Source organism: Megalopta genalis, chromosome 5, assembly GCF_051020955.1.
Source record: "Megalopta genalis isolate 19385.01 chromosome 5, iyMegGena1_principal, whole genome shotgun sequence".
In the NCBI taxonomy this organism is placed as follows: Eukaryota; Metazoa; Arthropoda; class Insecta; order Hymenoptera; family Halictidae; genus Megalopta; species Megalopta genalis.
Genome location: NC_135017.1, coordinates 17,125,131 through 17,142,565, shown reverse-complemented (window position 1 = coordinate 17,142,565; position 17,435 = coordinate 17,125,131). Strand labels below are relative to the sequence as shown.

The 17,435-nt window shown below is 52.7% G+C and overlaps 1 protein-coding gene across 3 annotated transcripts in view; it reads right to left on the bottom strand.

Annotated features, from left to right (window-relative positions):
• Btk29A (tyrosine-protein kinase Btk29A) overlaps nt 1-17,435 on the bottom strand; it is a 157,149-nt gene that overhangs the window by 138,012 nt on the left and 1,702 nt on the right. For all 3 annotated transcript variants that reach the window (XM_033482796.2, XM_033482797.2, XM_033482798.2), the window contains exons 2-3: nt 14,662-14,847; nt 4,735-5,032 (exon numbers count right to left, since the gene is read on the bottom strand). In XM_033482796.2, the coding sequence (XP_033338687.2) occupies nt 4,735-5,032; nt 14,662-14,847 (484 nt within the window). The remainder of the gene's footprint in view (nt 1-4,734; nt 5,033-14,661; nt 14,848-17,435) is intronic.

Sequence of the window (17,435 nt, the reverse complement as noted above, 5' to 3'; positions counted from 1 at the left end):
CCGGAACTTCCGACGAAGGCGGCGACGTTTTAGCTCGAAGGTAAAGCTTCTTCCGAAATGACCGAAATAGCGTTTCCGCTATCGACGAGCGCTAACGACTACCGACGACTTCTTGATTTTTCAAGAAGCTTCCCAGGGTCCTCCGCGGAGTCGAGGGGCCATCGGGATCCTCGAAAGATCTTTCGGCTTCTTTAGAAATTATCTAAACGGCATCGTGTCCCTCCGAGGAAGACAACGTACTCTCGATGGCCTGCCGATGGCTCCTCGACCGCTCGAGGAGCCTTCGCAATGACTTCGAAGAATTTCCTTTGGGATCTCAAAGAACCTCGGGACCACCTCGGGCCAATCCAAGACCTTTTGGGAAGCGTCCGAGGATCTTTGATTTAGACAGGACTTCTAAGCAAACTCCTGACGGATCTCGAGAACCCTTTCCCTTGAAATCTCGAGAGCCACAAAGATCGTCCGCAAGGTTCTGTTAACCCTTGACAACTCGTGGATCCCCGTAGAAACGCGCGAACGACCCCTTGAACACCTGCGACAAACACTCGACTGTTTCTCGATTACGCAAAGGCCAAGGAAGAACGTATTTTCTCGAAAGCTTCCACGTGGATCCGGCACGGTTCACCAGGGTCCTTCCCTCAGGTTCCCGTAAATTTCCAAATTAATTAACCTAGCATGTGTCAATAATATGCTTTTAAGTCCGGTACAGCGGTAATGGCTGCGAATAATTAAAGATAATCGCGGTTCGATGGAACCCGGGGATGGATCGCGTATTAGCGAGCATGGACTTTCGAATAAATCGTCGCGCGCTCATTAACATAGCTCATTATGAACGCAATTACGAAATTCATAACGCGTAGGGGCTGAATTTCGAGACGCGATCAAACACCCCGTTAATACCGCTCCGTTAATCGTGGAAAAGAACAATAATCGGTACGGCGCGTCGACAGCGGTCGTCGAAGCCGAAGACCGTGCGTCGATCGCGAACCTTTCGTCGGTCGGGAAAGCCGTAAACGCGACCCAGAAATTACGATTTCGTCCGACAAAGTTCGGTAGATAGCAACGGTCGCGAGAGAGAGAGAACAGCCGGAGAGAAACCGATGAACAGAACGCGTTCAACAAATTTCCCGGACTGTTCCGTGTGTCTTTAGGTTGAGCGGCTCTGGAAACTCTCTGGCCGATGACTGTCACCGGAAGATCCAATTATCGAAGCGAGACGCCACGAGTTGTTTCCGCGGGCCGCGGGAGGCACGGTTATTCCGTCTCTTTGACGACGAGCGACGTCAATTCCGCGAGGAAGCGGCCGGAAAAAAAAGAAGAGGGACCGAAGTGCGAGCGAGAGAGATAGAGAGAGCGCGAGAGAGCGAGAGAGGCGATTCATGCGAGAGAAGCCAAGCTCGCATACATTTCAAATGTTGCCGCAGTGTTCTCGCGAAGATGATCATTGCCGCGCGCAAGAAGCTTGAATAGCCTTTCACGTGTTCCGAGGAGCAACCACTTCTCGTTCTCAAGCTCGGATGTAAAACGCCCCTCCAGCCCCGAACACGTCTACGGGTCAGAGGCTTCAGCCGATGCCACCGGCTCTACAGCACCGCCCACGAACGATGTTCCGCTGAACATCAAGAATTTGCGGCTATTGTCGCGGCTATTGTCCCGACAGTCGACCGGGCGCGCGGACTTCGATCGAGCAAGTTCCTCGAATCGATGCGTCGAACTTCTCGCCGAAAAAAATTCATTCGTGGCCGGTAGAGAATTCCGATTTCGCGCGAAGCGATTTCACGGTTTTCCAAAATGTTCGGCGGTTGTTTCGCCCCGCAGGGAAGAACGAAGAGCAGTTGGGGGAAACTTCGAAAAAAAGATCGTGGTCTTCGAGAATTTCCGCTGGAATAATGTAATCGGACGGTGGGATATTCCTAGGGGAAACCGTTCCAGAGAGAACCAGCGGGTCCTAGGGAAATGAGAATTTATTTCTTTGGAAGAATTGCGGACGGCACGCGCGACGGGAAATTGGAGAACAGATCAAGGGCCAGGAAAATGAAAGACTGCGCGGGCGCGGGCGGTGTGTTTAAACTGCTGGGGCACGTCTGCTCGAACGAGAGACGGCTCGAATAATGAAACGCACGGTTTTCGAAAAGATTACCGCGACGTCAAGAGAGGATTACTTTCTCACGCTTCGTATTTTCTCGCCTAATTGTTTCCCAAGCCCGAGGAAGGAATCGTCGGAGCGCTTCGAGGTCGGCGATCGCGCGAGTTCCGCTCTCGAACGTCATGGCCGAGCTTCCCGCGAGCGGTAACTTCGCGGAAAAAAGACGAACGACGATCTATCCGGACTCGTTTTAAACGGCGACACCTCCGCTTTCGACCCCGAAGATCGTCTTTTATCGGTGGAATTTCTGCAAGTTGGTACAGCGCTGAAAAACCGAGGACGATCTTCCGCCGATGAGCTCGGTTCGCGTTCAGAGTGCGACGAAACGTCCGGAAAATATACACCGAAGTTCGAGAGCTCGTTGGAAAGAGGAAAGTTCGATCTCGAGATCCGCGTTCGTTCGAGCCGCGTAAAAATATTCGTTATCTTCCGTAGGGGCGTGTCAATTTGTCGGAAGCAAGTCCGACGCGGCTCGTCGGCAGTTTCGAATAAACTAATCTCGACACCGCAGGAATCGAGTTGAAAAAATATCGAACGAGGATGCAGAACGGTGGAGAAAACTGTCTAGGAAAGCGAAGAAAAGTGCTCGAGACGGAACAAGTTTCGCGGATGCGTATAAAAGGCGAAACTGGAAGCGGCAGACGCGGGCAGAAGTCGAGGATTCCATTTCCGGCTGGTGCCGCGCGGCCGCGAATAATAACCGATCACCCAGGACGAGATTCTTTGGAAACTCGTTAAAAGTTCGAGCGTCCCTCCGCAACGACAAATCCATCACCGATCGCGATACGTCGGCGATATCGGCGATCGATTCGCGCGATTTCCGAGCGCGAATCCGAGGAACCAGCGCGAGCACGCTCAGAAGTTTCGCCACGAATCCCGCGATCGCGGCTGCATTTCTGGCGGAACAATTGCTCGGAGCTTCGCGAATCTCCGCTGCTCCGCAGACGAAAATCGTTCGGGCGAAAATCTTGATTAAATCGGCGTCGATGTCGATCGAACGAAGACGGCGAAGGACAACGTTCGATAAAACGTTCGACCGCGTAATATTATTTCTTCCACAAAGGTATTGTTCGCGTTGTAAAATTGCACGGGACGCCTCGCGCGTAACGAGGACAAGCAAAGACGCGGTAATTGCCGGACGATCGAAGCCCCTGCGAGCAGCCCTGCCGTAAGAATAGCACGATCGCAAGTTCGACGGGACTTCGAAGTTGATGAATAGGGTATCCGAGCGCGTACAGTAGACGTATCATGGACAAAAGCCAGCCGGGGAAAGCCTCTGAAACTCGATGCTTCTCGCAGTGTAATTTCTCGAAGTTTCGCTCGACGCAATTTCCTGCGTCGCCTCGCGTCGTCTCGCGTCGCGACGCGGACGACGTCGTTGCCGGGAAAACTTTGTCCGTCGGAACAATCGCCGACGAAAAGACGCGCGCCGGCCGGGTGGTCCTCCTCGATTTCGCCGAGTACTTAAGAAACAAAGTTAACGCCTCATCCGACGATTACAAGGATCCCCGGCTCGTCCTTCGAATTTTCATGCGACGAGCAGAGCTGGCGCGCGAGATCTCCTCCGTCGTCTTAAACGCGACGAACTTGTCCGATTCGCTTCACGCCGTCGCGAGCAGCCAAAACGTTATCGTCGGAATTTCCTCCGTTGACAAAAGTGAAATGGCCGGCGAATCGCATTTGGCTACGTATCCATGAAGCGCGACAAACAGAATATACAGCGCGCGCGTTAGCGTTTTCAGTGTTACAGGATATTTGCGGCTGCAAAAAAGATTGACAGCCGTCCGATAAACGGGCGCAACGCGTCCCAGCGAAATAGAAACCGCGAAACACGGCTTGTATATCGTTTTAACCCAGTTCCCGCACGGCTCTTCGATTCGGCGAATATTTAATATTGTCCGGCACACTTTGGCGGGGGGTGGCACGCGAGCACCGGTGTGCGCGAAACTCGGCCGCGTCGCGGCCGTAGTCTCTCCGTTCAAATAAATTTCGCGAGAGCGAGACCCGAAAACGACCAGCCAGCCAGCCAGCCAGCCAGCCGACCGGCTGGCTGGCCTCGTCGTTGCACGAATAAAAAAAGAGCTCCGAACAGCGAACACGGGGAAACTCGACGCGCACGAAAATTCACCGTGACATCTTTGTTCAGGGATCGGCCACGCTGAAAATAGTGGACGGGAGGGATAAAACTAATGCTCGCGTTCACGACGGCGCGAAAAAGGAAGAGAGCAGCGCGTCTTTATTAACGCTTCGCGAGCGAGCCGAGCGCGATTTCCACGTCGGCTGCGAGCGGACACCCTCCGCGCGTTCTCCAGAGACAGATCGGACAAATAGCGAGCACTGATTCGCAGCTGACGCGCGCGCGACGACTTCGCAATATTCGGAGAGCGCTCTGATCCGAGTCGTTTATCGTTTCGCGGAAATAAATGGCGGCCGGCAATTTTGGCACGGAACGAATATTCGAAGAATTTCGCGTAGCGAAGCAAAATTGAAGCTCGTCGATTCCCGAACGGTTCGGTAACGAATCGCAGTCGCGAGAGCCGTGGACGCGGAGACAAGATAATTGAGAGAGAGAATAGAGGGTAACTCACCAGCACGGATCGCACGAATCCACTCGGCGCGGTCCTGCTCGCGGGCGGCTAGGAGGTAGAGCGTGTACTCTTGGCCGGCCTCTCGATAGCCCACCTGAAAGGGTAGCCCAGGTGGTATTCCGCCGCCTCCGCTTCCGCCGGTACCTGCCTCGCTGCCGGCCATCTCGCTGCCGACGCCGCCGCCGCCGCCGCCACCGACGCCGCCTCCGCCGCCGCCGCCGCCGGCGTTGCTCCCGAGGCTCGCCGTTTCAACCACGTGGACGCTCTCGACCGCGATTCTACCTCGTTCCTTGCGCCGCTGCGACAGAGAGAACAAACTCCGGTTCGTTATCTTGTACGTCCCCTGTCCGGGCAACGAGTGCCAGGCAGAGAAAACACAGTGGGAACAAATGAAACGGGACCACGGCCCGAGACGCGGCCTTCTTCCATCCAATTAATCCTTTATTGCGAGTTTAGTGCCATTCGTTCGAGCCCCTCTGCGCCGAGAAATTCTCGTCGGCGTGCTTTCGAACGTCTTTCTCGAGGAGGAAACAACGGAAAGACGATTCCGATGTTCGAAGGGCGCGATGGCCGCGCCTTTTGGACGTTCGCGTTCGCCCCTTCGCTTTTGCCTTCGCTTCGGCCGTCGCGTTCGACTCGCGAATAGCTTTCTCGAGAAATAATTTTCCGAGACAAAATAATGGACGACGATCTGCCGGGACTCGTTCAAGGGATGAAAACCCGCACTTTCGTCCTCCGAAATTGTCTTTTATCCGGGTCGCCTTCGCGAAAGGTAACGAGCAAGTGGGAAAGATCCCCTTTTCGAGAGATCGCGCGCCGAGTTTGATGGGCTGGTTATAAAGGGGGGAGGAAGAAGTCTTTGAATTCCACGGTGGTTTGGAATCGACCGAGATTCCAGCTCGTTCGTTGTGCCGCCAAGATGGAGAACAACCGCGTCCCGACTCGTTATCGTGTACGGCCAACGAGTGGAGAGAAAAAGAGTGAAAAGAAATGAAAAACGGGACCAGAAGCCGAGACGTGGCCGGAAAGCGGGCCCGGATATAAGCGCGACCGGCGCTCCGCGCCGCCTTTCGTCTCCGCCGGAAAACGTTTATACGTTTTATACCTGCGCTTTCTTTCCGCTTTTTCCTGCGCTCTCTCTCTCTCTCTCGCTCTCGTCATTTCTCTCCCCGGTTTCACCTTTTCCTTTTTTCAGTCGAAGCTGAAAGGAGGGACTTTGCTCTTTGCGTTATCACTCGATTTTAGTCACCGCGCGATGGCTCTTGAAACGGTTTCCGGCGCCCTCTCCGCGCCCTCCGCCCTCGAGAATGCCGCCGACGGGACGGTGCAGAGGATACCTCGCGCGACAATCGAGAGAGCATCGATAGAACCATCGATTACGCGAGGACGCGAGACGTCGATGCGTTTTTTCCAAAAAAAAAAAAAAAAACGGCAAGTCGACGAAGCGAAAATCGAGGCTTCGACTTTCCAAAGCGAGCCCGGGAAGATCGATTTTGCGTGCGCAAAGTCGCGGAGCGGGTCAAACGTCGCGTGGAAATTGTTCTCGATTAAAACGAGAAGTCGGAGCTTTATAAAAATCGGGCCAGAGCGATTACAAGCCCCGGAGATGAACCACCGGCGGGACAGCCGCCAATCAACGTCGACGAGTCTAACGCAATTATCGGCGAGAACAAAAATAACGTTCGCGTATCGCCGGAAAAATAAAATATCGATAAAGGCGTCGGTTCGACGACGAAAATTCACGCGGACGCCGTCCGGCCGACGATCCCGCGGGATATTTACACTTTTGCGCAAGCTTGTCAGCCGGTTTTGCGTGTCGGCCGCGTTGCGTCGTCGACGCGCTGATTGACAGCGCCATTCGATTTCTTTTCCGTTTCGCTCTTTTTTTGTGTTGTTTTTTTTCGCCTACATCCGATACGTCGGGGAAAACGGGACGCGAGAGGGTGGCTGCGAGAGAAACGTGGCTCGGCTCCCGTCACGTTGCGTCCGCGTTATCGAAACTGCGGATCAAGATTACACGGCGGATCCAATTCCGAGGCAACCCCGAGAGCCACGGACCCATTGTTTGGCTAAACGGAATGCAGCCGGTGCTTAGGATCCCTTCCGGCCCCGTCCCCTCTCGGCTAATATTTGCCTCGATCCCCGAGATACACCTTTCTCGACGCGCGTGTCAGGATCGCGCCCGCCGAGACGGGGATCTGCTCCAAGGAACACACGCTGGATAATAGAGTGTTTGGGATAGTCGGGATTCACGGAAATTTGAAATAGAAAGGGCTCGCTGATGCGCCGTGGGACGTCGCGGCCCGCTTCCACTACAACTCCCAACATTTCGATTCGAGGAACGGTGTTTGCGCTACGGCGTACTCGAGATAAATAAGTTGACTTTGGTGCGGAGACACGGGGGCATCGTTTTCGTCATCGGTCGACCGCGGATTTTATGCGCGTTTATCGGAACAACGAGTTGCTGCCGTTTCGAACGGACGATTGGACGAGCGTCCGCTCGTTCAAATAGTTGCAGAAAGAGAGACGTCGTCGAAGAACCGATGCAGAAATTTTCCATCTCGATGCTCGAGAAGATCGAAGAGGAATCGCGTCGGTTGAACAACGATTTGCGGCGCGAGCGAATCGCGTTCTCCGAGCCCGCGAACAACCTGGACGAGCCGAACGTCGTTGCGAACACGTTGTTCGTCGCGTAGAGACGAATCTCCCGTTTCGAAACCGGCGAACAGAGCCCCGTCTGTTTGACCAGATGTCCCCGAAGGAACGGAAGGCGGGCTCTCTCCGACAGAATTAAAGGAGAAAAACGACGCCGAGGGCAAGAGTAATGGCGAGAACCACTCGGCGGTGGATGCCGGGGATGGAAAAGGGTACGAGTTTCCCCGGCGGGAAACCGAGAGACACGGGTGTCCTCTTAGCCGCGATTTAGCGTCCCATGAAACGCCGTGTCCCGCCGCGATAAACCGGCCGCGTCGAATCTACGACTACAGTTGTTCTTCATTATTTCGTCGCCGTGCCAGTGCGGTGGTTCCGCCGCCTCGATAAAAACGCGTTTCAACGGCGCGATATCGCCTCGCAGGAGGGACCCGGGCTTTTTCCGAAGCTAGCCCGAACCGAGCCCCGAATGATTTACGAGCCGACCGAAGCTCGAGGACGCGAAAACGCGCCCGCGCCGGCCCGATCCGGGACAGTGACGGGTCGCAGTTAAAGTGATATAATATCGCTGCAATTTGTAATTTTTTACAGGTTTTTGCGCCACCTCCGTCGCGCTCGACCGACGACTTTTTCGAGGACGATCTCTAGAGGTGCTCGGCGGAACCGGACGCTGAAGTTATTGCAGCGGCGTGCCATTTTTTCGGACCGTTATCGTCGGACTGCGGATTTGACGCGTTTGCGACGAGAATGGGCGAGCGAAATTCGAATCAGCGAATGCGACGGTGGACGCGTTCCCTTCGATCGATCGGGGAACTTTTACCCGACTTTTCTATTCGAATGAAATTGCCAGGTTTCACCGAACCGAACGAGAACCGAGAGGGTGTTAATTTACTCCTCGAGACGCGGACGTCTAGACAAACACCGCCGACGTCCGACCGTATCTTCGGCAACGCGATTCTCGCGTTCGCCAGTTCACGGTTGGTCCGGCGAGGATTCCTCGGAGTAGTTAATTCACCCTTGTTTCGAGCCATCAACGAGGATGAAATTCGAAAATCCCGGGAAGGATGTGTGTACCGTGTTCGCCGCGAAGACGTAACGAGGTCAAAGGATTCAAATCCCCTTTCTCCGGCTCTTGTCATCGATGGAAACGGAAGAGGGAAGGCAGGGCCTGCGCGGCGCGCGGAACCAGAGACAGCGAACGAAGGAAAGCACTTAGGGAAGACGAGGGGAATTAATAGAGAAACCGTGAAACGAAAGACCGAGCTCTGACGAACGAAGGCGAAGCGGGCCGCGATTTTACGGAAAAGTAAAAAGATCTTTCCGAGAAAAGAAAAGGGTTCGAGAGGAGGAATACGATGGAGAAGGACCATGCTCCGCTCTCTAATAAGAATGGCGAATCTTGGGAACATCCGACGTCCCCAGGATATCGAATCGAAAGCTACGATACGTATTTCATTTGGTAAAACCAACTCGGACTTCCGAGTCGGAACACACCCGGCACATTTTATCGTTCCGCCGCCGTTTAACTTCGCTTATTTCTTTAGGGACGACGAGGAGACTGCTTCGAAAGGGCTCGCGCGAGTTCGAGTCTGGAGCGCGCGAAGAGAGCCGCGACAATGGGAGGACCGTGAGAAACGAAGGGATGTCTAGATCCGAGGAGCCAGCCGTTTCTTTCGTCGACCAGGCCGATGGTGGCCGAGGGTAGCCACCATAAGCACCATGATACTCGAGAGGAGTGTGTCAAGCGTCTCGAGCAGCTCGCCGACACGGCCGAGACAAATCACGGCTCGGTCTACACCCACGCGCGCGACAAATTCAACAACGTCTAGCCCTCGTGGCTGTTATTGGAAAACCTGGATGGGGGTTGCCTCGCCTCGGCGCGCAAACGATGGCGTGTGCGGGCGTAACCGGTGATATGGCCGAGGGTGGCTCCTTTCGAATGCCGGAAATCCGGCCAGACAAATCGAGTTTCCTCGGACCGTCGGAAGGATATTGGTGTACACGGAGCACCGTTTATCCCGGCGGTGGTCCCTATCATTCCTCGATACGATTCGATTCGGCGATCTTCTACTTATCGATAGCGTCTGTCCATCGCGAGGCTATTCCACTTGAAACAGTAGCATCGTCGACCGTGTACAGTAATGTTTCCCTTATCGACGCTGAGATTGCGCACAAAAATGGACGATTTGGGAAGAAGAGACGCGACCATTCCTCTTCCCAAATTGTCCATTTCTGTGGACGATCCGAGCGTCGATTAGAGAGACGTTACTGTAATCGTCGCGCCCTGCTAAAACTGCTAAAAACTACCTCATCGATTTCGTAAGACCTCTTTCGTAAGACGCGGTGGTTCGCCCTTCTTCCCTTCTCGCGCGGCAATTACAAGTTGCGGGCTGTTTCGGGAGACGAAGAATAGCCTTTTGGGTGTCGTTTGCGAGGAAAACGCGGTGTAGCAACCGATATCGTGGCTCTCTCAACAGGTTATCGGTCGTTCTTCGGTGCTCGGCGAAATCGCGTCGCGCGTTTCACCGTTGCCCCCTTAATGCCATTAGCCGGGATTAAAAAGTACGTTTGCAGCGCCGCCGTGCCGTGGGAACAGGTGACGGAAATTATCCGGCACGGAAACGAAAAACAACAAGGGGCAACGGTGTAAAGCGTCGGATATTTTCGTTGAATAATAAATTCAGTGACGAGAGAACGACCGGGGAATTTTGCGCGACGGCGCGCGAGAACCGTGCTCCCATCCCTTTAATAGGGGCTCCGTTGTTGTTTTTATTTTTCAGTTTCCGAGCGATACGTACACCGTTATCCCCCATCTGTCCAGTTCGTTTCCCTATCCGCGTTCCCCGCGTTTCGGAACTAGCTTTTTCCTTTCGCGTACAGACGTTTCCGCGATCCCCCGACGGGAATGCCGCGCGCGAATTGTTCGCATTTATCCCCTTTACGACCCTCTTCAAATTTATATCGAATAATTTTCCGGCGAATTTCAAGCCAGCCTAGCTTTCGAAATTGTCCGCGAACAAATACAGTAATGTCTCCCTAATCGACGCTCGGATTGTGCAGAAAAATGGACAATTTGGGAAGCGGAGATACGATTGTTCGAGCCTTGCGGCTCGTTTTTACAGTTGTCGACAATCGATAACCATTAAAAACGAGCCACAAGGCTCGAACAATCGTATCTCCTCTTCCAAAATTGTCCATTTTTCTGGACAATCGGAGCGTCGATTAGAGAGACATTACTGTACTCCGAGATCCGTAGATGTCTGAACCGTATCTCGAAGATGTTTTATAGTTGTACACGGCCGTCGAGGACGAGTATCGTCGAATTTTCCGCGATTCGAGCTGAGAAAGAGGCTGAAAACGATGGCGGGGCGGTGGATCGATCGATATCGGAAGACAGCCCGGGCCCCGATTCCTCCGGCAGGAATAAGCTCGGAGGAAAGAAGCACCGGCGTTCGTTATTTGGCCGGAACCGGAGCCGGAGCCGGTGCCGGAACAGCGGCCGCGCGGAAAGAACGCCGCCGCAACGGAGGAAATTTCATTTAGGCTTTCGCGAGCGGTCTCCTGTGCGACGACGTCTTTATTAGATTCGCCGACTACCGGTGCCTGCTCTCTTCGTTACTGGCGTCATTCTTGCCGGCACTTCGCATGGCTGTCGCGTCGCGTACCGAAAGCTCCGTCCGAAAGACCGTCGCGACGGGTTTCGTGCTCGATAAATAATTACGCCGTCGAAATACTCTCGCGGACCGGTGCGCGACGAGTACGAATTCGAACATCGTTTTGCTCGGCGCCCAGGGCTCTCGAGACGTTCGACTTTCGAAGGAGAAATCAAAGGAGGATCTCGAAGCTGTCTCGAACGTTTTCTCAAACCCGCACATTCCATCGGAGCCAGGAAGCTTTCGAAGCGAAGGTGGCAACCTTCCGATCGAAGGGCTATTTAATTCTGGAGTTTCTCGTACATTTCCCCGAGCAATTTTTAAATCGAACTGTTCTCGATGGAATAGAGCAGACGCGTTCTACGCGCGAAGAGTTCTCGCGAAATGTAGAAGCATAGGCGAGGAAGGAAAATCGAAGTTTCGACAACTCGATGGATGCAAATAATAATCGCGAGAGGAAAAACACGAAAGAGGGGGCGGAAAAGAAACGAGAAAAGAAAAATATCCGACGGAGCGACCTAACGATCCCGGGAGAGCGTCGGAAAAAATCTAGAAAAGGAAAAACCGTTTTTTTGCCTCGGTTTCCTCGGGATGCCACTTGAATCCGCTTTCGTGCTGAAATTCCCGTTGAATCGGCCGGTCGGTTCGCGGCTGGTCGGCTCGACTCGGCTCCTTTCAACTCGCGAGGGAGGGGTGGTAACAACGAATAATGAGGCTGGCTTTGATTAAATGCCGTGCCCTTTTCGCCGGAACGCTCTTTTTCGGACGTCGACGGACGACGGACGACCACCGTCTCGAGGAACCGATCGAAGCCGCGGACGGTGGTTTTCGGAGCGGAAATATGATCGAGAGGGGATCGGTCCCGATCCGTTGTTCCTCTTCCGATCGGAGGGGTACGATAACGGCCACTGCGCCCGAAGAGAGGCCACTCTCGGATATTCGCGAGAACAGAATGCCTCGATCTCGCTCGAGCGTGTTCCGTTGCCTCTGGAACCTCGTAGTCCGACTCTTTGAAACCGTTGTACGCGTGAAATTGATTGTAGCCCGGATCTACGGGGTGGACCCTTTGAACGAGAACGCCCGGGGCTGCCTGTTCTTTACGGGCGCGGAATTGAAACCGTTGTGGATTGATCATTTCGAGTCGGAGAGCTCGCGGGAGCCCGAGCAAAGAGCCGAGAGCGAGAAAACCACGCCTATTCGGGACATTCCAGCCGGATAACGAGTCGAACAGATTTTTTTTTTTTCTAATCTCCGACGAGTCATCCGCCGACAAAAGCTCCAGGAGTTGCGAATTCGCAACCAACAGCGACGAGAACCGTCTATTTCATGTTCTCCCTCTGTACGGATTCTTCCCGATTGGCGTGGTCTCGTTGTTTCGCGATTTCGAGGAAGCTGGAGCAGAGCTCCGCGGGGGGCGAGAGCAACCTTTGTCGTTTCCGCGTTCCCAGAACAATTCCTCTGGATGGGAATTGATTTTACGAGGCTAATTCGATTCGTGGATTTTTATCGTGTATAAACCACAGCAAACGCGAAAATACCGAGAAGAACGCGAACGGAGAGTGCCGGTGAAGACGCGGCTTTAGGCTCTGCCGGTCGATAAACGTTGCCAACAAAAAGCCGATTAGCGGGCTTCCGGTCGATAAAGCGTTGAGACGCGTTAGGAGACTTGGAAAATTGACACTACAATCGTAGAAGGATTTGAAGCGGCTCATCGGAAAGAGAACGTCGACGGATTGCTCGAGCCAATTTTGAACCGATTAAAAAGCCGATTCTTTTCGATCGAGCGTACGCCGAACGCGGCACGTATCGGCGAGAAATATCCGGAAGAAGCTCGATCCGAGAATAAACCTACTTTCCGGATCGTCGCAACGTCTCGGCCCCTTGGAGTGCGCGAAACGATTCGCGGAATGGTCGCCGGGTGAAAAGCGATTTGTCGGGTGCTCGGAGGAGAAACTACGGGTCTTACCTCCACGTTGCACGTTGGGGGCCGGAAGCAGGAAATGTTTTGCGGCTGCGACGGGCCGAGAACGGTGAACTGGATCCTCCCCACGTGGAGGAACGCTTTGGAGGACGCGAGGATGCTTCCTTGCACAGGGGACCAGCAGGCTCTGCGGCCTGCCGACCGCGATTCTTGCCGATGGATTCTTGGCGATCCCTCGGCGCAACTCTCCGGAAGGACTCGGCGGTCACGAACTTTCCGTCGAATAACGATTCGGCAAGTTCCGACAAGCTCGGATAGACAGAGGCGGGCGCGGATTTAATTAAAAGGACTCGGCGCCGCGGAACTTGCTGGGCAGACGATCCGAACCATTCGGTCCCGAACGTTTCCCTAAACGATCCGGAATATTATATCGAGACGCGAGTTCTCCCGGAGAGAACGAGTCTTCGAAGGTCCTCGCAGGAGAGACGATCGCGTATAGACACGGTGGATCGAAGACCGAGCTCGGGATCGCGATCGGGATCGATCGATCCGGACAGGGCCGGAGCTGGCAGCTGGGTGCTGGGGAGCGATCGAGGCGGTCGCGCGTTCGATTTCTCTCGTTTCTCGCGGACGGGTCTCGCTCGAAGGTGTCACTCGCGAAGATGCGGCCAAGGTTGCTGGCTGTACGCGGGGATCGAAGGTGGGCTGAGAGTGTACGCGATGCACGCGATTCACGGCGAGAGTGCGACCCCGACGACGATCACCACCGACTGAGCCGCGGAGCATCAGGAACTCGCGACGGAGCCAGCGGAAGAAAGGATGAAGAGAAGGTGGCGGTCGGTGGCGGTCGGTGGCGGCCCCGGGCGCCTGCGCTACCAATTTTACACATGGTCTACGAGCACGTTATACCCGACCACCACCCCCGCGTCCCACCCGAAACACCACCCTCGTCTCTCCTCTCGTCCAGCCTGGCGAGCGCAGCCTGCCACCCACTACTCACCCCGAAACTGGCCGGTCCGCGGGGCTCGACGAGCTCTCCGCGTAGTAGCTACGCAGCCGACTACCACCGAATCCGACTACGAATCAACGGAGAAAGATGGAGGGTCCGCGGAGAGGTCGCGAGGGAGGATTCGGGGGAGGAACCGTGTCGACGTTATATCTTGGGACGCTTCGGACGGTAATCGAGCCCGTTTAACGACCATCCGACCGGCTACGGTCGCGAGCATCCTTAGGCTTCTAATTCACGGGAATGCCGGGCTGTTTGCCGAACCGGATGGCCAATGGTCGCGTTCGATTATCGTGAACATTCCGTGCAACGCGTACCTACGACTCGAAGCGTTCGCCAGGGGAACTTCGATCGCGCTCGTCCACGCTGGTCCCTGACTAATCGGTTATTTCGGATCGCGTTTCAAGGGGTGCAACTTGCGTCTAGATTTGGTACGCGTCGAAGGAGAGAAATCGTATGAAATGGAGGTACTATGTTCTCGCGAGCGAGCGAAACTGCCGTCGCATCGAGGAGCAGCGGTGTCCGCTCTTTACGACGAACCCGTGAAACTCGAGGTACGATTTTTTTGTTATCAAAGTTTCGTCGCGCCTCGAAAGGCGCAGCGGAATTCGTTGCGTTTCGATCGCGAAACGCTGCGGTCGATTCGCGGCAGAGTGTAGCGGAAGCGTTAATGAGACAATGGGAAGAGCACGTACCTCTCCATCGCCGTCGTAATAAACGAGGTAGCGCCTGGTCAGAACGAACCAGCGTTGCTTGTAGTTGACGGGCGTGAAACGTTTCTTGTTCTGAGACCGTTTCACCATGAACCCCTGCCTCACCACGTCCCCGCTTTTCGGCTCCAGCTTCCCATCTTTCCCCGCCATCACCGACGGTGGGCCACCCTGGAACAATAAATCCGTTATCGTCGCGTCTCGTTCGAAAACCTATCGGTAACGTATCTTATCGGCGAGACTCGCGCGTCAGCAAAACGCTGACGGAGTCGCGAGCGCGACGCTGACCACGGAATTCTACTTATTTTCGCGTGCAATTATTTTCTCGCCGTTCTCCGAACTACGGCAGATTTGTCCGAAAACTTTCCAGTCGACCCGTTTCTTGGTTTCGTTCGAGAAAAAAAAAAAGAAGAAAGAAATTCCGAAAGTCGTGTCCCGTATCGTTCCACGATCAATTTCCAAAGCGGAGAGTTCCATTAACTGTTTCCGACCGATCGACATCGTTTGCTTTCCGGATTCTTTCGAACAAGCCCGAGCTTTTCTTCGAGAACGGAAACTTTATTAAAAGCCAATTACGCAACTTCCCCGATGAACTTCCAATTATCCTACCGGATCGAATCCCCGGTAGGATATCGGTTCGAACCGCCTCTCCCGCTGATTCTCGCGAGATTCTTCGAAGAAAAAACAGCTTATTATCGCGGCGAATCCGTAGTCGAGAATATCTGAATAAACCCACCGCGAGATCGTACGTTCGCGGCGTTGCTTCCGAGAGAAGAATGCGACGGAAAAACCATCGCGCCGGTTGAGCGGTTAATGAAACGATTTAAATGAGATTTGTTCTTAGACACTGAACGAGATTACAAGTTTGACTCGTCATTGGGTTTTGTTGGGGGATAATCGACGACGTTGTATCCGACGAACGTTTCGCGAGCTCGACGATAAAAAGAGCCGCGGCAACGGAAAAATTCGCGAGGATCGCTTCGTTCGCGGCCCCTAATTTTGGCGAGGACGGGACGGAGCGGAGAACGCGTGGGAGGGTGTATAACATCTGGCGTAAAATTACGGCTGTAAATAAATCGAGTAAATAGCGGCGACCGTTTAATACGGCGGAGCTAACTCTCTATCATGGTTTCGAAGCTAGAACGGATGTAACGCAGATGCGGTCGCGCCACTCATACGCACACGCGACCACAGAGAAAATTGCGTTAGCTGCGTGCACGGTCACGTGCCCGCGCCACGTTCCTTCCGGTTCAGCTTCCGGAAGTATCGGGAATCCCCGTCGAAGTGTACAGCGAGTCGCAAAACATTTTGCACACCTTCCCCGTTACCGATCGACCGCGCTCATCGTAGCCTCGCAAGTTCTTCCGAGAAGAACGTTCAAGAGCTTTTGAGAAAGCTGCGAATCGAAGAAATTATACGCGAAAGGATCGATTAACGGAGGAACGAACCGACGACTATTGTCTCGTATAAATGGTCGACCGCTTAAAAAATAGGCGATCGGCAAAAGGTGGATCGTTGGAAAAGGGTAATGGAAAATCGAGGATGACTAACTCGCTTAGGCCACGCCCTCGAGAACCTCTTCCACTTGACCTACCGATACTAATCGTTCTTATTCGAACCATTCGGTGACAATGAATTCTATCTTTTAACTACAGAAGGCAACAACATAAAACGTTCCCATTCACCACGTAAAACTTTCGAGACGTTCTCAATTAATTATAAATCTACCGAATATAAGAATTCGTCGCATTGTGTTTTTCATTTTTATATATTAAACAATTACATATTTCTAGACAATCCTACTGTCGCAATTTTCATAGCAATTAGCGTAATCAAATGTTCAAACTAGATAATAAATTTAGATATATATATAAGCTTGTTAAAATGATTAGGATACAATCTATCGAGAACAGTAACATAAGCGAGCAGAAGTAAATTATGATTTGATTGAAAATTATGAAATTGATTTGAACAAATTGTAAATGCGCGTAGTTGCTAATCAAATGGTTTATTCCATTGTTTCTACCGCGTATAAATGTAATTAAATGCATCTGTTATCGAGAACATGTAATCTCTTTCGAAACTTGAACTATTTAACGATCCATGAAACGAGTATAGCGTCGATTGAGAAGCTTAGAATATTTTACAACGAACTGTAGGTTTTTATATCCTATGGTAAACTATGGTGACTCGATAAAAACACGTGCCGAAGCTACGTGAAACCATAGAAAGCGCTTTCATCTTCTCACACTTGCATCGATATCGATGCGCCGATACAACAAAATGCATAAAATTGCACTAAGCTGTCCTTGATAGTTAAAAATATATTGAACATAGTTTTCCTTAACCGTACTAAAGATGTGTCGGTGAAATAAAACACGTAAGATATTACATTCGAGACTATACACGTACATCTGATTTCGCTGGAATGGACATTCTAAAAAATCTTAACAGAATAATAAATATGTTGACATTCGATACGTGTCTCCTCTATACATTTTATACCGATTTTATAAACGATTGTCACGCGTTTACTAATTGACAGGAAATTTAAAAAAAAAATGATGGAGGAAAAATATCATGAACCTAAGTACCATTGCTTTTTGAAAAGTATAAAAACAAAAACGTGTGAGTAATTAATTTATATTATCGTACAATTTTTGACAATACTGTCTTGACCTTGAAATAGCAAACAATAAGCAGATATCGCATTTTCAACAACGCATTAAGCGAGTTTCTGCGTAATCGTGACCAGGGAA